At 50.9% G+C, this 19,343-nt stretch overlaps 6 protein-coding genes across 6 annotated transcripts; 3 read left to right on the top strand and 3 right to left on the bottom strand.

The window, feature by feature from the left end:
* Nucleotides 1–537: 537 nt before the first annotated feature.
* CPAR01_12838 (uncharacterized protein) lies at nt 538–2,582 on the bottom strand (the record flags this gene model as incomplete). Its single annotated transcript, XM_060497092.1, has 2 exons — nt 538–2,012; nt 2,051–2,582. 2 exons carry the CDS (start codon nt 2,580–2,582, stop codon nt 538–540), a joined length of 2,007 nt encoding a protein of 668 aa, XP_060344625.1.
* A 673-nt stretch (nt 2,583–3,255) lies between these two features.
* CPAR01_12839 (ATPase) lies at nt 3,256–5,529 on the top strand (the record flags this gene model as incomplete). Its single annotated transcript, XM_060497093.1, has 6 exons — nt 3,256–4,260; nt 4,323–4,485; nt 4,576–4,731; nt 4,788–4,853; nt 4,915–5,112; nt 5,180–5,529. The coding sequence occupies 6 exons, from the start codon at nt 3,256–3,258 to the stop codon at nt 5,527–5,529; spliced, it is 1,938 nt and encodes a 645-aa protein (XP_060344626.1).
* Nucleotides 5,530–10,992: 5,463 nt separating this feature from the next.
* CPAR01_12840 (uncharacterized protein) lies at nt 10,993–12,577 on the top strand (the record flags this gene model as incomplete). The annotated part of the gene is made up of 3 exons (XM_060497094.1): nt 10,993–11,021; nt 11,080–11,600; nt 11,682–12,577. The coding sequence occupies 3 exons, from the start codon at nt 10,993–10,995 to the stop codon at nt 12,575–12,577; spliced, it is 1,446 nt and encodes a 481-aa protein (XP_060344627.1).
* A 976-nt stretch (nt 12,578–13,553) lies between these two features.
* CPAR01_12841 (NAD dependent epimerase/dehydratase) lies at nt 13,554–14,702 on the bottom strand (the record flags this gene model as incomplete). Its single annotated transcript, XM_060497095.1, has 1 exon — nt 13,554–14,702. The coding sequence occupies one exon, from the start codon at nt 14,700–14,702 to the stop codon at nt 13,554–13,556; it is 1,149 nt and encodes a 382-aa protein (XP_060344628.1).
* A 768-nt stretch (nt 14,703–15,470) lies between these two features.
* Nucleotides 15,471–16,339, bottom strand: CPAR01_12842 (uncharacterized protein; the record flags this gene model as incomplete). The annotated part of the gene is made up of 3 exons (XM_060497096.1): nt 15,471–15,601; nt 15,659–16,180; nt 16,246–16,339. The coding sequence occupies 3 exons, from the start codon at nt 16,337–16,339 to the stop codon at nt 15,471–15,473; spliced, it is 747 nt and encodes a 248-aa protein (XP_060344629.1).
* A 1,108-nt stretch (nt 16,340–17,447) lies between these two features.
* CPAR01_12843 (uncharacterized protein) lies at nt 17,448–18,736 on the top strand (the record flags this gene model as incomplete). The annotated part of the gene is made up of 3 exons (XM_060497097.1): nt 17,448–17,766; nt 17,832–18,034; nt 18,323–18,736. The coding sequence occupies 3 exons, from the start codon at nt 17,448–17,450 to the stop codon at nt 18,734–18,736; spliced, it is 936 nt and encodes a 311-aa protein (XP_060344630.1).
* Between the last annotated feature and the right edge of the window lie 607 nt (nt 18,737–19,343).

Genomic DNA, 19,343 nt, shown 5'->3' on the forward strand with positions numbered 1-19,343 from the left:
AACTTAGTTCGAGTTCTAGTTTCAGGTACCGAAAGTCCAGACGATTCAGACCACTTGAGTTGGATATGCTGGATATGTTATCTTCTTACTCCCACCGGCTCGGTTTTCAAGACGACATTGCATCCATACCGCCGACTCAATAATGCAACGGTCACTAGGTGCTTGGCTGCAGCCCTTGACGACCTGACATTCTACCTAATGTTCCTACGTTCATGCATTCTCCGTCATGTTGAATTCCCTGAATAATATCGAGGTATAGAACAGTTAGACCACGAGTGTGACGTGAGGGGATATCGCCGAGTCAGGCATTATCAGCTCGGACTCCCCCATATCATGTCATCGAATGAGTTTCCCGATTCAATGTTGATACAACCTTGACTCTACCCAGACCGTCTCAACTCTTTCTCGTTTTCGTTTCACAACTCGCACAGGCGTTGTTTCCTTTAGCAGGGCATTTATATGGTCTAATTCCGATCCGTGAAATGATCAACCCATGGCAGGGAAGGCGGGAAGCAGGGCTTAGTTGACAGCGGTCCCCTAGACTAAAGTCAAAGTCTCCAACCTGTCATCGTCCAACCCAGAAAACGGCTTTGGGATTTCGTCATCCTCGAAGTTCAGGATACGAGCAGTTCCGACCACTTCAAACTCCTCGCCTCGTGGTCGGAGAATCAGCTCTTCCATTAACCCGGCCCCGAACACCGGCACGTCACCGGTTTGGACTGGGCCGTCGCACACTGCCAGCATGCCCTGGCCAACCAGGCAAAGGCTCAGGCCCTGACAAGCCAGCAGGACGCTAGACGTGGTGTCAATGTCTGTCATATTCTCGTTCATCATTGACCAGCCAATGGACTGTGCATTCGGTCTCTCGCAGCCTCCATGCACGCTCACGCATCGTCCACGCCGAGAAGCGGATTTGACTAGTTTTTTTGTCGACCGGTGTCCTTCGGCAGTGAAACCCATCATGAGTCCCTTGTAGAAGTTTGCCCACCAAGTCTGTGTGATATCCGCCTTGGGTTTGAATTCATCGTCGCTTGTCTTTCTGGTTGCTAGACTCGCGATGAGAGCAAGTAAGGCTTCAGCACCACGTCTTCGAGACGGAAAGAATTCTAGGCTCTCAGCAAAGAGAAACCATTGAGCTACTGCGGGTAGGACTAGATCTTTGATATCTTCGCCATAATTCACCGTCGTTGAAAGGTATCGTGCGTTTGGTACATGGGATCCGCTAATCATTGTCACAGGCGGCAGGCGTCGAGCCCTGATTAATAATTGTCCGGTGTTGCGTCTGCTTTGTAAGAGGCCAATTGCCGAAACCTCTTCAGCAATGATCGGTGTAGGGTTCGAAAGCAGGTCCCACTGATCTTTAAAACCTCCAGGGCTGAATTGGCTGAAGTCTGGAACCCATGATGGCAGTCCGTCTACTTTGTCTTCGCTAGACCCCATATGCAAAACCCAAAATGAACCCGAATGAAGGCAGAGGGCCAATGCGAGGTCCTCATATACTCTGGTGACGGGTTTCGTGTAATCCGGATTCGGCACGCTGATACCGAGCCTTCCGAGAAGGTTATAGAGTGAAAAGCTCTGGTCGCGTTTGTCCATTGCATTTCTCCTTCTGATCGTCTTTATCAACCGGGTTGCGAGATATGCAGAGGTCAGCTTTGGGATATTCGAGTTTTCCTGCTTCTCTCCGAGTAAGACTGAGCGATAATTCATTTTCATCCCGAAGCTGTCTGCGAGATTGACTAAATCAAACTCGTTTGTTCGGTGGCCAAACTTGCGACCCGCGAGAGTAATCCAGTGCTTTAGACACGCATTCAAAGATTCCCAAGAAAGGGAAGATTTTCCTAGCGTGACAACCACATGCTCAGATAAGCATAGTTCTTGCAGCGTCCATGTCCTTGTAAACCAAGGGACCTTGATCAGAAGCTCGATGGCTTTTAAGACGTTTCTGCTTGGAACTGCGTTCGTATAAGTCTCAGCTCCAAGAGCAAGCACGGCATGTGCGGCCCTCACGGCTGGTTCCGCAAGGTTGGGCGTAAGAGGTATAACTCACGTCGCGGTGTCGAACGCTTTGCCTCCGGCGAAGCTCTCAGCAAGAGTCCCACCCATCTACATCGTCGAAACAATGAGAGCAGTAAGTTACCGGGTGACTCATCCGTACCAATCCAAACAACTGTACGCGCGGCGAATCTGTACACATCTCCCATCAAAGCCACCTGGACGTTTTTCTCCGGGATACTGGACTGGTCGATACAGATTGCATCAATCCAGAGCAAACGTTCTCGATCGGAATACCGCAAATGACGCAAAGCCTCTAAACAGTTCTTCGTGACGTCAACACGGCAACCGTTGCACCGTATCGGGTGCTCGCCACGTCTCCCGCCCCAGACGTACGAGAGCGCTTCGTATGGTGTTGTCTCCTGCGATGAGCTTCCTAGTCGTACCTCTCTCAAAGCGCATTGAATTGGATCGTCCAACTCGATTGATGGACTCAAAATGACAATGTGGATTGATCTCTCGCAGTTAAGCGGTGCATACTGCAAGAACGGAAGACTATCGGCGGCGACATTCGCTGAAAGTGACATGATGAGCCAAATATGAAATGACAAAGTTCAAACCTCAATATCTGGCTTCTTGAGATGCGGGATCACTACAAACTTAGTCCAGAAATGCTAAAGATTGGAAATGAGGTGAACAGGAAGCCAGAAGGGAGAGCTTACATGTGGACAGATACTAGGTGTCTCATGTCGGTACGAGTATCAGGAGCCCAGAAACTCATCTTAGACAGCTGTAGGCGAGACTTGCAATCTTCCAAAGAAAACCAGTTTGTACAGGCAAGCCTGTGGCTGAGTACTCAACTGTCTGCCTTGCCACGTCTGACATGCATTCTGTCGCATGATCAGAAGCGAATGGCTGCTTGTGACGAAAACACACTACTGCAAGCTGCCGCCACATTCACGAAATGACCAAAGTAAGCCAATGAAGTTCAATCAAAAGGGGAAAGATCTCTGTTTTCTGCCGCGGCGATGATTTACAGTGGCCCAGTCCCCGTATCTATGCAGAGTAAGCAGCTGGCGGCATCAATCTCAGGTCGCCATCATAGGCGCGTAAGGCAGCCTAATCTTGAATGAATCGGAAAGACTGCAAAGAGATTGCTGAAAAGGGGCATTTTCCACCAGCAAATTCTTGCTCTCTTCATTTTTCCAAACACAAGAACTGACAACACATAAGTTTGCTTGAGTGACTTTAGAGGATATTATGGCAGAACTCAAGCCTACAGGCAGCGAGCCGCTTCTGAGCACCGGACAGACAACCGACAAGCTCGGAACAGCAGTTGAGAAACGAGAGTCAGAATCCAGCTCAGAGAACATTCCAGAGTCTGACTCCTCCGCCCAACAAGACACCGACGATGACTCTGATAGGGACTCCAATTCCGGGGAAGACGATGAGCCCAGCAAGAAAGCCGTCCAAAATCTTTATGAAGGCAAGAAGGAATGCAACTGCTGCATCAACTGGGTTGAGGAAGAACCAGAGAACAAGAAGGAGGCTGCGACCGGCACAGTCATCACAGTTCGCCGCAACCGAGACCATGAAAAGGAAAAGTCGCTTTCATTACATTCCATCTTGGTGCACAGCGAGCAATTGAAGGACACATTGCGAGACGTCCTCCGCGGCACTGGTTCCGCCATCACTTCTAGGGATTTCGTTCTTGAGCGGCCTTTTGAGAACGTCTTTCACCAATGGGCGGCGATGACAGAAATGTTTAAGAAGTCAGAAGACAAGGAAGATTTGCAGCATTTCAGGTTGCTTTACGAAGTCTTGTCCACAGAACTAGGCGACTTCTTCGACGAGGTGAACGACCTCCTGTCTAATAGCTTGATCACATATCCCCTTCTCTGGACAATCTTTCCTCGTGGCGAGATCTGTCTCGCCGCAGACGATTTGGGACAGGCTGTTGCTGTGAGAGCTCGCAATGGTGCATACTCGAAAGAGGGTTACCGGCTCAAATGCGACTTCATCGACACGGATGGCAAGACTTTTGGACTTGCAGGCACATGCTTGGAAATACCTTGCTTCAAGGACGCAGCATCAATAGCGAGCTTACCTGTCAGCCCTCTCAAGTACAACCCAGAGGCAGAGGGGATCAAGGAAATTCTGGTTCGTCGAGGAAGGCGCTTTGCAGAGCTCTCTGGCTTCCATCACAAGAAGTGCAACGGTCAAGAGTGGTACATTGGGCGCAAAGACGCTTGGCAGCCAAGAAAGGTATGGTAGTCGCCCGCCCTGATCTCTTTTCCCACCTTACTCGTTGCTAAGATATTCGGCAGTCAACCGGGCGTATTATCATTGACCCCGAGACATTCGACGATAACAACCCTGCTAAGGCCGTGTTTCTGAGACCCTTGAGTTCAGACCAAAACGACGTGACTTCATTTGCAAGATCTTTCAAACTAGTCAGGGATAGCGAGTTTTTTGTTGTGCGGAAGTACAGTTCGGGGGTACTCCTTGAAATCAAAGGCTTGGGGTGAGTGTCGCTTGCCAACTTTGCAAAAGGAGTTTTGAATTGACGAGACCTTGTAGCCAAGTTCACTGTCGATGATGTCGGCGAAATTGAATGGAACGACACCTGCGCATCGAACCTCATCCTCCCCAATGGGTACAAAGATCTCTTGCTATCTCTGGTTGAGGAGCAGATGCTCGCTGAAGATGGCTTTGATGATTTCATCGAGCAGAAGGGTACGACGAGTATTCATCTGGGTGAAGAATGAAGGACGTAGGCTAATTATGACCAGGCCAGGGCTTGGTTCTCCTCCTCAGTGGCGACACAGGTGTTGGCAAGACACTGACAGCCGAAGTCGGTAGGTTTCCTGAACCCCCATGTTGTTTGGCATAACGCGATTCAGCTGACAGTCTCTCCAGTGGCCGAAAAGATGCGCGCTCCTCTATACGCAGTCAGCGCTGGCCAACTGGGATTCGATGCCGAAGAGCTTGAGGCAAGGCTGAAGCTAGTGTTAGACATCGCGTCTAAGTGGGACGCTGTACTGCTACTCGACGAGGGCGATGTCTTTCTTGAGAAGCGGACGACATCTGATCTTCATCGCAATAGATTGGTCTCCAGTAAGTTGCTCTGGAACCACTAATGGACTTTACAAAGACCGCATTTTGAGAGCTGACATTGTCCAAGTCTTCCTTCAACTTTTAGAATACTACGCAGGCACTCTGATCATTACCACAAATCGCGCTGCAGTTATTGACGAGGCAATTAAGTCGCGCATTCACATCAACATCAGGCTTCCCGGGCTGACTATCGAGGCCCGCAAGAGCCTTTGGGAGAATCTGCTAAAGGAGAACAAGATTAAGCACGGTCTTATCGAGGCTGACTTCCAGTCATTGGCAGAGGTTGATGTCAATGGAAGGGAGATTAAGAATGCTCTCAAGTCAGGCATACTCATGGCACGTAAAGCAAAGAAGCCTGTATCGATGACTCAGCTGCGGGTTGTTTTAGACATTCTCACAGCATCGAAGACCACTTAGATGTACACATAGACACCGTTAGTCTCAGTCATAGCGTTGTTCACAATGCATGCAGTTATGCTATACAATTGCAGACGAGATCGTATCCTGAGTGTGATAACTTCATATCAATTGTATCTATAGAGCCTCAAGTACCCCTTAATCTTTATATATGCACGATGTCAACAGCATGGTGCAGCAGGTTCATGCTACAAGACAAGCCCAGTGACCACTTGGACATGTAGAATACTGGCTCACGTCTTTTCGTCCCGATGAATCTTAGTCCATGATACTCTGAGTGATGTCATAATCTTATGGAAGCTCATTGGGACTTGTGCTGCATTCCATGAGGTAGCCGCAAACATTCGTATACCTAAGCTCTGCATCCTCTTCGTGCATGCTACATGGGAACGCCAAGTGATGGACCATCCCTTCAAGAAGAACCCAAGCAATAACGTGATGCCTTCCGTAGGTCCTTTTTCTCAAATCCCTCAATATCTATTAATTGATCAGTCTGCACCATCTCCATCTTCAAGCTGCAACATTGCAGTATCTGGATCTCTCAAGCCGATCTCTCTTCAACGCCCCTGGTGGCTTTCGCATTGTCATCTAGACCTTTCTCTACGAGATTGTACGTGCTTGTACTCCTGTGGTCAGCTTTCGTCTCCAGCCATAACCTAACCGTTGCTCGACTCAACTCTTTCGGCAGCGGATCTTGTCCCACAACCCTGGTTGAGTAATTTCCATTTTCAGATCAGCATTCTTCGTCACCCACAGTATCGTCGGAAGTTAGAAGCAAAAGAGGCTCCCGAAGTAAAGGTAGACCAGAGTCCCATCACTACCGTAATTACTGAGGCACCAATGGCAAGTCCTACAGCAGTCAGAGTTCTTGGGCGCGAGGACGTAGACGTTACTGTACATGGCAGAAGTCACTAGATTTTCTCTAGGGCTCTCGGGATTGACAGAATTGTACCTCTTGGATATGTGGCTAGTTAACACTGCAGTAAATCAACTTAAGTAGGCAATAGTGAAGAGTAGTCGTGACCTAATAGAAGGTATGCTAGCCATGAAAATGGTGACGTTCTGAAACAACTCTGGTAGGACTTCCAGAAGTGAATTATGGCTTCCCATAGGGTTCTCTTCGGTTGGCCTAAAGATTGCAATGAACTTATCGTAGGTGGCGCCCTTCGCCGTTGCTGTGATTGCGTCAGCAAAGGATGTTTTGTTCTTAGACTCGTGGAGCTCATGTGTCTCAGCGAGTATCGTAGACCCGACCATCGAACTGGCGCACGCCAGTGGCGATTTTGAGTACGGCTGGTTGGAGACTCATCGTTCGCGAGAGCAGTGCTCCTGTTTCTGTTTATGTTTTACGAGAAATCATTCAGAATCTCAGTGTCAGAGGGGTACCATTTAGCGCATTTGAATTCCTTAGGCTCTGTTGGAATATGGGCTAGAGTTGCTTGGGAGATATGTCGGGAGTGTAAGTCGGAAGTTGAAATAATTGTTGGCCATAGATATGCGAGTCCCGAGCACCTTCGCATTACCGTACATCATGAAAAGTTCCTCACACTCCGAAGAAGTCAATTAAGGACTTCTCTTTGTAGGAGGAAAGGTCATACTTGGCACCCACAAAGCCACAGCTCCCCAGCCAGTTTCAATCATACAGAACAGGCTGAATGCAAGCGAGACTGGCCTTGATATTGACGAATCACCTGTCGACAGCACCATACTGTCCGGCAGCCTACTTGATCATGTTAGGTACTTCAGCTCCCACGCATAAAATATCAGTCGGGTACTCGTGGTCACACCATCACAACCTTTGGTGTGGACCCTCTGGAATTTGAACGCATGATCTGGCGCGTTCTGGCTGACACAGTTAGCCTGGGTTGCTGGTTGTGACCCCTTCACGCACATTTTATGGTAGTAGTATTTGATTAGATGTAGTTGCATGTAGGCTATTGACATCTTGGAGCCAATAACCGGCTATCGATTCATATGGGCTATCCCACAGATCGGCCACTACCCAGGGAGCAATTGGTTGCCTGAAGCTTACTTCTTAATGTAACCCGGTTCGGTTCCAGGTCGCGGTGAAGAGCCTTCCATTATTACATTGTGTAAACAAGATAGGCATAGGCAGTCTCGTGTCTCGTGTTTCGAGCAAAAATATATCAATGGTTCACCTGTCGCTCAAGATGTAGTCGAATCTGGGTTCCAGACCCACACCCCGTACTTTGGCACGATCTTAGTACAAACCTCTGGATTCAAAACCTGCAGTAAGCAACATCGATACGCAAGATGACAATCTAAGCCGGATATTCAAACCGGAATCTTGCATTTACGGTCATCTCAGCCTCCGAAATCTCTGTTGATTATGCGGCTGATTGAGGTAGATTTCACAGCTCGCACATCTTCCCTACTGACATACGTACTTCGGCGCTTTCATAGCTAGGAATCACCAGTTATAGACAATCAAAGTTGGCGGAAAATGAACACGTAGTGTGAACGCAAGTTGTTGAATTACATTCGGGGCTTACGATAGAAGTACCAGTCACAGGGGCTTCGTAGACACGTTCGCAAGCCACCATGTTGCAACTCACATGCTTAGTCCGTGTTGCACTCAAACTAAGAGGGTAAGCGAATTCAGCAAGTCGCCACTAGCAGATTACCTTCGGTAAACAAATGAAAATAACCTGCTGTCCGGGCCAGACTGAACTTGTCTTCCACGTGAGATCACTATGGGTACAGTCCATTTACAACTTCGTCGTAAATACTAAAGTAGCTATGAGGACAAACCTTCCAATCATGAAGCAGGCTGCATTTGCGTAGCCCGACGGAACATGCTTCAACGGCCATCTGGGTTGCGACAGTGTTGAAAAATCATGCGGATCAAGAGCATCGAATGATGCATAATCTACCATTCTAGCACCTAGGTGCCTACTTCCGGCTTCACGACGATCCGGTATGTGGGCACGCGACTCCTAGTCGAAAGTGTGTTGATCAATATCAACAGGCTTTTAAGCTTACCTTAGATGGCGAGATGAAGTGACCGGCCGACCATGCTGGAAATTGCAACGCCCGAGCGCTAACCGTTCCCTACAAGTCCGCAGGACCCAGTATTCGAGCACGATATCCGGTGGGATTGACTCGGGGTAGGCATTTAAGGTTGCCTCACCTGTAGATTAAGAGAGCCCACTCACTGCCGCGCCCCTTTCGAGCACTGCGCAGTCGGGAAAGGCCAAGCTTTCGAGCTCGACCGGGTCATCTGCCCACCATCGTCTCAAGTTCATGAAAAGCTGTCTATCTCCCCGTGGAAGGACACTCCGGACGACGTCAAGCAATGCTAGCGGAATCGAGTAGATGAAGCCAGTGCAACGCGTAAAGAGAACCGGCAGGAACCTCATTCAGGGGCGAGAGCCTTATGGTTATTAATCCTCCGTTCCCTTTCCTTCAATGGTGCAACGCGGCCACCAGCAGAAGGGGGATCGCTCGTAGTTCAAACTGCTGATCCCCGGGCTGGCTAATGCGCGCTTGCGCTGTGCAGCGGAAACCCCACGAATTGCATGGCGGGTGGCGCTGTTTGAGAATGCGCAAACGAACACGATCGACAAAACGGCAAGAAGGATGAATCATCCTTCTTGATCATCAACAATTGAAGCTCAACCGTAAGGTGTCAACGAAAAGGAAGCAGACATCGGAAGGTTTGACAAAAGCAGAGCAGAGTTCTGGGGGTGAGTTCGTTCGTTCGAACTAAATTGAACGGGGGAGCCAATGGTCTGTGGAATTTCGGTTGATTAAAGGTTGGTTTGAGCTTTCGCCCCAGCTTCGAGGGGAGCTCTCTCCTTCAGTCTTATGTGCATTCGCGCATCAATTTGTCAAATAAATTGGCTTTTGCAGGTTGGTCTTCTTGGCTGGAAGAGTTCAACCTTTTCATCACTCTCCCTGGGTAGGAACTTAGGTTCCCCGATTTGGCTTTTGCGCCCTCAAGTCAAACCAGCACACCCTGGAAACGTGACTCGCTGACGATCGAAATGCGGAGGATTTTCTTTCACCGTGCCAGTCTGAAAGACTTCAAATGGACTTGAAGGAGCAGGCTTGCGAGATTGATTGGCGGGCCTTGAGGGCGAAAGGGGCCGTTTGACGTGCAATCCCCCGTCACCAAGAAAAGCTCAATCCGGGACGGCCGATCTAATCTTTCAGGCGCTGGCGGCCACGGCGTGGGCGGGGACGAAAGACATTCTGAAACGATGCGGTTCTCACCTTTGGCGAAGGAACCATGTCGATGTAGAATGTTGACTAAACATTACCCCCTGGTCACGTTGAAGACACCAGCCGCTGAGGGACTGAAGGGAGGAGAACTGAGCCTCTTTCCAGCCTCAATCGGGGAGGAGGGCAATGGGAACTAAGAGGAATCGAGGAAGTGGTCCCGGCCGGGCCGCCCACATCGGCTTCGAAGCCGCTGGAGACTGTGAGTGCAAGCTGGCGAATCGGGGGCCGGAAAGACGGCAGACAGCGGGACATCTTGGCGGGAGAGACGGGGACCGGGCCCCCCTAGAACCCTGAACCCTTGGCTGAGGAATGCGAGAAATGGTAGGGTAGCGAAGCTGGATGGCACGCAAGTGGCTTGAGGTTGTAGGGAGAGCAAGGGGAAGGGCGGAGGGTTTGTCGCACGAAGTCGTTTTCGGACCTCTTGGCAGACAACTCTGAAACTGAGAAACATCGGCGCCAGTGTTCCATTACTCGCCTCTTCTTGCCTCGTGCTGCCTCCTCGGTTGCACTTGTCCGCATTGTTCGTCTCTTGGCGACAGGCAAGGTTTGGAAAGGTTGCGGGCTGCTCCTCCAGTCTCCTCCGCCAAGTAACCTCAACCCACACGGAGAGGAGCAGAGGAAAGGCAAACAATCCCAACTTCGCTCTGCCAGACTGCCACACTGCCCCCCAAAACCAGGGATGGCACAGTGAATGGGTGGTGTGGGTGTTCGCAGCAACAGCGCTTCCTGACGCAATGACATGGACAAGACAGCGGCTGCACGGGCTCTAGACAGGCCCAGAGGAGCTGGCAACGTTGCAAGGGTGGATGGAAAAGACGAGACCAAAAAGTAAAGACGTCCCTGTTTCTTCCTTTCGAAGTCCTCTTGGAGGTTCTTCTGTACGTTAACCCTTCACGTCGTTCGGCTACCAACAACTCTGGGAACGTCACTCTTTCCCCCTCCTTTCGATTCAAGGCCAAGATGACTTGAAACTTCTTTCTTGAATCTGCAAGTTTCTCTTCGTCGCCTTCTTCACCTTCTCTACCTTCTCTTCGCGGGCAGTGCCCTTTTCTTTTCCATTCGGTCTCCCTCTCAGCTGCGCTGCTTCATCAAATCTGTGTCTCGACGACCTAGTTTCATACTTTTGTGACTTTTCCCTCGACCGTAGACTCGGATTTATTAGCACTTGACCAACAATCAACGTACCAACCTAACTGTTTACTCATTACCAAACTCAAAATGGTCTCTCCCATGGGCACTCTCAGGAGGTAGGTTATCAATTCTGAAAGGCAGAATAAGTGATGGCGAGACTAAGTGAACGCATAGGCGCGCGATTCGCCGCCCGAGATACATCAGAGACGATCTGCAGATTGAGGTCCGCGATGACAAGGGCGAAATCTCATCCGACGATGAAGATTCCCCGTCGCCCAAGAGCACCACATTTCCACCCGGCGCGAGACCAACGGCGCCCCCTCCGCCACCAGCGGTTGGAGTGGCTCCGCCTGCCGTTCTCAACCCCGCCAACCCGACAGATACGGAGAGCAGCACATCGAGCGATTCCCCCTCGCCCACGTCCACTGAGTTCCCGAGACCGACTGAGCCTCCGCGCGGCCCGCAACGTGGAGAAACCGGAGCCACGCCTTTTTCTTCCTCCATTAGCACCACGACTGAATCATCAAGCTCAACTAAGACTCTTCCCACTGCCATCCCGAACAGCCGCAGTACCACCAGCTTCGATTCGCAACCGACAGGGGGTACGACCAGGGGAGGCAATGAGACGGGCCTAGGGAACGACAGGTCTGATGACATTGGATGGACGCCGACTGCGATTGCGTTTGGGACCATTGGTATGTTATCTAACAGCTCATCACTGCCGTTGAGGGTCGACGCCACGTCCTGACGAAGACCTAATCTAACCGCACTCACAGCCATCGCTGCCCTCTTCCTCGTCATTGGCGTCGGCATCTGGTGGTGCCTCCGCTACCGAAAGCGCCGTCAAGCACGCCACCTCTACGAACGAAGCATCTCTCCCGACAATCATCAATATTGGGATCCCTCATCAACCTTCTCACCTCCCACCATGCCTGCCGCCCGTCCGTCCCGCCGCTCACCCTCAAGCATCTTTGCCGAACTCATGGGCCACGCCTACGCCGCAGAGAATGGCAGTGCAGGAAACGGAACGTACGGTAACGACCGCAACTCGCTTACACCCCAAGGCTACCTCGACGAGAAGAGATACGATCCGGCCCGCCAGCTCCCGATTCTCGAGCCCGCGCCTGTCGCCCAGCCCAACGTCCGAAACTCCATCGCCAGCTGGATCCGTCGCCACCACCCGCTCAAGTTGAACCCGATGTCCGGCCGAAGCAGCATGTATTCCACCCGCAGCGGCTTCGGCGGCAGCATGAACAATGTCAACGCCCCGCCAGTCCCCAATGTACCAGACGCCTACCGCAGCACCGATCAAGTGCAACAATCCGGTCTTGCTCCTCCGCCTCAGGAGCGCTATACGCCGTCTAGCCAATATGACACCGGAAGCCCTTCAACAGACTACAACACCAACTCCCTCCTGTCTCTGTACCAAACCCAACCACCCCAGCAACCCGGTCAACAGCAAGCCCCAGCAGCTCCGTGGCTTCAGGACCCACCGCCAGTCGTCTTCGGCGAGCGCGGCGTCTCCATGGCCCCGACCGAAGCGACCGAAAGCACCTGGCGCAGCTGGGGCGGTGGCGTAAACAACCCGCCTCAGCACCAGCAACAAGCGCCGCCCGAGACTCCGCGCAAGGGCTGGATCGAGAAGTGTATCAAGTTTGGAGGTTTGAAATAATTGGACTTGTACAAATGAGCAAAAAGGACATGGTTGCTGCGACTAGTTACTTACACCCCCACGCCTGCGATACCGCAGGAGCCGATACCATAGTGTTAAATACCTGTTTCGAGTGTGCATATTGAACGAACATACCAATCCGTACATACAAAATCGAGATTACACGAGATCTGATGAGACTCGTTGACAACGATCTGACCCCCCAAGCTTGCCCAGGAACATCATTAAGTTCTCATCGGTAGTAACACCGGCTGGCGTGCCTCAGATGTCATGAGACTACCATTGTGCAGCCATTACGGGCGCGCCACTGCTGATTGTCAATGAAGCAACCAATCAACACAGTGCTCGATATGTGTCAGACGATCATCATCACTATCACAGGAATCCAGGTGGCTGAAATCATCGCTCGGCAGAAGAACCAGGCTCTCACCGAAAATGTGGCCTTTGGCACCTAGCATCTCTCCTGCCGCGACTTCACGTGGAGCTCTAGTAACTATCGTGAAACCACAATCAACAACACAAGCATCTGCACAAACATCCGCTTTTCGTAGTGCCGTTCTGCCTCTTCCTTCGTAAGTCTCGAGAGTCATCATCCACAGCGATCAGACAAGCTGCTCGAAACAATGCTAATAACTTGGTTTTCAAAATTGCCAAGACCTTCAGATATGTGTAAACAACGATGGCGGATGCATTACTCTTGCGGCTGTGGCTACTATGAGACGGAATGGCAGACTATTGAGTGCAGCAGGACACGACTTCACATCAACACCACCTACACAGGTGACGCCGGGATCTGCATGGCGTGCGATGAAGATCCAGCTTGAGCAGCATTGCAATTTCATGTACGAGTGCACCTCACAATCAATTTCGTCGCTCCATTGTTGTTTCGTCTGGCGATCAGACGTGAACTCGAGTTTTTCATCTTCGCTCGAGCCGAATACTTCGGCAGGTGTTTTGAGAAGTCTTCATACTTACCTCACTTCGTACCAGCGATACAGTTCCCCATTGTGTGCGGCCTCTGCCCATTCAAAGCAGCCCTCAACTCCGTCTCAAAGTCTTTACACCAAGCTTCCTCCCCATACACAGGCTTCCACCCCAACTTCTCCCTTGCCACAGTTCCTTTTGTTTTACGATGCCCAGCATACCCAGTCTCAGCAACATCCATATTCCCAGCACACGTCTCCGCCGCCTCCTCAAGGCTGACGTTCCTAACAATCTTCTCCCGAGGTCCGTCTTTCTTGGGAAGATTTCCAGTGGCAAACGCGATATCAAGACACTTTCGCGGGATATCAATCGTCAATGTCCTGCCCACAGCTGGGAACATAATCCCCTTCTTGCCCTTGGGAACATTGACCCCACCACGCTCGATGATGTCTAGAACACACAGAACGTAGAGGTCCGCAAGGTCGGAGACGTGAACGTAGTCGATACAGCCCGTCTCATCACCCAACGTCAATCCACAGCCGTTTTTGAGCACGTAGCCCGTCATTATGGGGATCATCAACCCCGCCTTGTTGAAGAGCCCTGAGCCGGGCCCGAAGATGCAAGGTGATTGAATACTGACTGCGTTGACGCCGAGTTCGTCCCCGACTCGGAGCACGGCTAGTTCTGCGGTTCTTTGAGGGTACGGATCTTTGGCGTTTTCGGCTTCTTCAAACTCATACACCTTATCGGCAAAGGCGTCCTCATATTCAGCATCTGGCCTGTTCACTCCAGTCAAGGGCTTATCGGCGATATTGGAAGCGCCCGACGTGTGAATGATCCAGACCGGTCGTCCTCCGCTCCGATCCTTGCGTTTAGCGATACCGCGAACGAAGGCCTCTGCCGAGGGCGGGTGAAACCCCGAGCCTGCGTTGATCACGATGTCATGCTCAGAGGCAAGGGCTGTCAGGGCCAAGGTATCGTCGTACGAGACGATGGACACAGGCTTCACAAGTGAACCATATGAGTCCGTAAGTTTTGCTGCGCGGTCTGGGCCGCCGCGGACTGGTATCGTGATTGGAGAGGAAGAGGTGATGATAGAGGTGAGAGAAGGGTGCTTGAGGAGGTGGTGGAGGACAGACCCGCCAACGTAGCCGGTTGCACCGCTCAGAAGGATCTTTGGTGGCGAGTTCGAAGCCGTCATGCTGATTAGATAGATGAGAAGCCAGTTTCAAACTAGCAGTTCAGGACAAATGAGGCGGCCGGATCGTCTAGAGACTGAGCAAGAATTCAACCTTCATATAGGTAGACAAACACACCAGCTTCAAAGATGACTGCAGTAGAGAAGACATCCTTCGGACTGGAGGGACTCCTCATTATCCCCCAACATTGCAGACCGCTAGGAACGCTCACAGAAACTCAAAAAGACTCAACCAACAGACCCTCGATTCTTGGCGCCGCTGAAGAATCCATGGACCCTGGAGACAATCGATCAATCACCGCCAAGGGGCCGCCGGACCGGACTCCGCGCTCCGCTCCCGCGACCCAACTCTGCAAGCTTTTGTGTCATTGCAGTACGTCTTTCTCCACTTCCAAGGGTTGCACTTGCTGGTTTAGGATGGTGTGATGCATGAACGTTGTTGGTGAACCAACAGGTTGAGCAGCACCAACATTCACTTGGACTTTCCCATGACCAACTTCTACTGTAGGGAACATTTCGGGCATCAATTTGGTAAGCTCTCCGCTTGATGTCGTAAGATCCCGAGCCCGAGGTTTGTGGGATAGTAAACCTCGTTATGATTCGCCGAAGCTGGTTCAAGGTTTCGGATCGCCTAGAGTTCGAGCCTTATCCTAAATGTTTGATCACAAATCGAACCTCGCTTCGGTAACTTTGTGAACTTGACGTCCATTCTAGCTAGTAGATGGCTTGTTTATAATTATTCTATGAACCCTCGCAATATGAAGCGGCCTCTTATAGGCCAATCTTTGCTGCAAGATAGTGAACCGCAACCTTCGTAGTAAGGGCCAGTATGCCGGTGGCAGGGATTTTGTCGTCATCCGAACGCCTCTGCCAGCCAAGCTCGAACGGCAGTCTCTCGTTCTCTGTGGGAGTTGACGTTAGCTTTCTCGAGGGCTTCAGCGATAGCAAGCTATACTTACCAAAGAAGTACTCAACCCAGGCCCTGTTGGCGTTTCCATCGTCATAGTCCCCAAAGAGACCAAGATACATGGCTGTTTGCCCCAACGAGTTGGTGTATCCGTCAAGTGGCAGCTTGTACTCTGGGTTGATCTTCTCTGCACTCTTCTGCCTTGCAACGAGCGCCTTAGCGGCATCGCTGATGGAGATTGTTTCTGAAGGCCAGTATGACTTGGTCTCGTCAAATATCGTCTGATTGAAGGACCAGTTGTCGCCAAAGTAGATGTCCGCTCGACTCAACGACGCGTCGTGCTCAATAAGATTGTGCTTGTTCAAGTCGTTGAGGTGGAAGGTGTCTTTGTTTCCGGTTGATGATGCCTCGAGAGCTTTGTTCCCTTGGAGGCGGAAGAAGAGTTTTGCGTCCTCGCGGAGGTTGAGCCCGGTATGCATGCCTTCGATGAGTGCGTCGACGGAGATGTTTTGGCCGTTTCGGGGGAGGTAGCCGTGGTTTGCGAGACTGTTTAGAAGGGGGCACGGGGCGCGGCCTAGGAATGTTACCGAGGTTAGTCGTGATGTCACCTACAGACCGCTAGCTGAGTTCTCTACTCACGATCGTTCGATCCTGGTGTCTGCCACGCATGATCGGCATCTTGACACAGAACCGATGTTGTGAAAAGGGCGAAAGATAAAAGAGTGACGCGCATCTTGGCTAGGCAAAACCAACAACACGAACAAACGAACGACTGGTAGTTAGATGCGAAAGGACGGACTAGACAAAGTGATCTGCAGGATTCAGCAACAAATGGGCATCCAGATTCTAGATATGTTTCTGCCTTGATCGGCGGCAAGACCGATTTTGACCGGGGGACACATCCAGATCAGGAAAGAGACACGGGCCACCCCGGGCTGCCCGATGGCCGGCTCCACGGCCGAGGACCGAATTGCGATGCGGGTGGATCGGGACCCCGTATTCTGGAAATTACTTCAACTTAAATTTAGTGCAACATCAGGCAAGCAGCCACACACGGAGTCCGAATTACTCATCTTTTTGACTCGTGATGATCCACCACCTTCTGCTTTCAGTATATATATGCACCTTTATATATGCGGTTGTGAACGAATTCGGACTCTTGAGATTGCCGCTCTGCCTTTGGGGGCTTTTTAACCTATTCTTGATGCCGTCTATCTACCGAAAGTCCGTCCAGCGCCGTCGACGGCAGCCCGTTTTAGCTACATCAGCACAAACCGTTGCATTTCATAGGTGTGGAAAGCATCAACACTGGTCGCATAGTTGTTCTCGTGATGAATCATACCTGTATTACCTCAAAGCCATGCACGCAAAGCTTTACGGCTTGGTAGTCTGAGGGCATGACCCTTGCACATGGCCTAGTATGCGATGTAGCCTACTTTCTTCACGATGTTACACTGATCTTATACTACTATGTACGTCTGCACTTATGCGCCTCTAAAGGGGCAATGAACCAGAGGTCCACAAATTGCATATCGGATAAATACGTTATTGGAACGTCTACTCGTCGCTGTTGAGCAGCAATGTGCTAACATAATCGAATCAAAATGATGAGTGAGTGGCGGGGTGACATGCAGGCAGGCCGAGTGGGATTACATGCAACATGATTTACCTATTAACGTGCCCAGCTGCGCCCCAGAGCCCTCCCATTGTTACCAAATGGCTGTATCTATGGCCAAACACGCCATGCCCCCGCCCTTGAGGTGTAAGTTGTCGGTCTCGACAACTTCATGCCCCCCCCCCCCTCCGTGCCAACGAATCCATTTCCAGAACTTGGTATCGCAATGTCAGATCCTCTCTCCATCGCAGGCAGCATCGCTGGTATAGTCCAACTATCCGCATCCGTCTTCCAGCAAGTCTCCGAGTTCATAAAAGATGCCAAAGGGGCTGAAAAGACCGTCAAAGATCTTGCTGACCAAACCAGAAATCTGTCTGGGGTTTTGCAGAACCTTTCCCTCCTTGCGTCGTCACTCGAACAAGAGACCTCTATTTCGGCATTCAAGGCACATCATCTTCACGCTTGTCGGCAAACTCTACTCGCTGTCGAAAAACGTCTAGACAAGCCGTTGTCCGGATTCACGAAGGAAGTAGACGGGAAGCAGTGTACCGCAGCCTGAAATGGCCTTTCTCCGCTGATGACACTAAGGGCCTGCTTGCACAAATTGAAGGTCATCGAAGCACTGTTTCTCTGGCCCTGTCTACAGACACTCTAGAGAGTATGCTGAAGTGTTTGGAAAAGCAAGACAGCATCATTGGAAGAATCAGTTCATTGAAGCAGAAAGTGGAGCGCCTAACTGCCATTCAGACCAGGATCGAGTATGATGAAAAGCGTCAAAAGATAATCGACTATTTCATGAAGGTCAAACCTCAGGTCAACTTACAAACGTCGAGTCGATTACGCCAACCCCTGACTGGACTATGGCTCGCAGAGAGTAATCCTACTTTTTTGAAGTGGGCTGACCTCCCGCGCTCCGGTTTATGGTTGAGTAGAATCCCCGGAGCTGGGAAGACGATTCCATCCAGCATGGTCATTGGGAAAACCCTACAAGAAAGCAGTCAATCGGTCGCCGTAGCATTCTTCTAAGATGATTACGAAAACATTGACAGCCAGAAGCTTCTCAACGTCTTAAGCACAATAGCCGTCCAATTAGGCCAGTAGAACCACGAGGCTTTCGGCATTCTTGAGGAATACAACGCGGGGTTGAAATCGGCAAGTGGTCTTAATGCAGAACCTGAGCCAAAAGTTCTGCTTGATTTGATATTGACCACCATCTCGGTGTACGAAAAGGTCTTCATTGTCTTGGACGGGCTTGACGAACGTGGAGACAACTTAGCGGAAGTAGCTGAAGCTATCAAATTCCTTTTCGAGGCATCGTCATCCGCCAGCATTGCAGTGTTCAGCCAAGACGAGCCGGAAATTCAAGACGAGTTCGCAGCTGAATTCGCTCATATCGAGATTGCGGCTCATGCAGAAGACCTCGATATCTACATCCGTGCCGAGATGGCCCATAGAAGACAACCGCACAATCTCAGCATCCAGAATCCGCTATTTGCCGAAGAGATCCGGCATTAGCTTGTCAACGGAGCACAAGGAATGTGAGCTCAATTCCACTCTCTCACCAATTTGCGATACTTAAGAGTTCCAGGTTCCGATGGGCATCATGCCAGCTAGACTATCTCTGTGATCCCAGTACCAACCGTGCCCGGCGGGAAGCTCTGACAAGGAAGTCCTTGATGGCTGCTTGTACTTTTGGGAGGTTGGAAGCTGTCAAGATGCTTCTTCGCAGCGGCGCGGCGGTGGCCTATACTAATGAGAAAGGGACACATCGGAACGCCTTCACAGTTGCGGCACCTCATCCTCTGATCCAAGCATGGCTTCTTGTTGGTAGATTTCAGGATCAACAAAGATTGTGTGCTGATTCAATTTGGAAGCGCTGCGACCCAGAAGTCGGGTATTGAAGTGGAGGCTTTAAAGTTGAGTGCAAGCTAGTAGGCACGAACAAGCGGCTCAGAGGCGAGTCTATGCTTGACCCATTCAACAAATGTCACCGCCTCAAAAAATGGGCCAATGGCCGGGTATTGGTTCGGTGAGTCACACCAGGATTCCCCTGAGAAGGTTTCCGCGGCGATGATTATATGTCATGATATTGATTCTCCGTTGTCATATCCTACCTTATGTC

Source organism: Colletotrichum paranaense, assembly GCF_030867605.1.
Source record: "Colletotrichum paranaense strain IMI 384185 chromosome Unknown Scaffold_11.1, whole genome shotgun sequence".
Classification (NCBI taxonomy): Eukaryota; Fungi; Ascomycota; class Sordariomycetes; order Glomerellales; family Glomerellaceae; genus Colletotrichum; species Colletotrichum paranaense.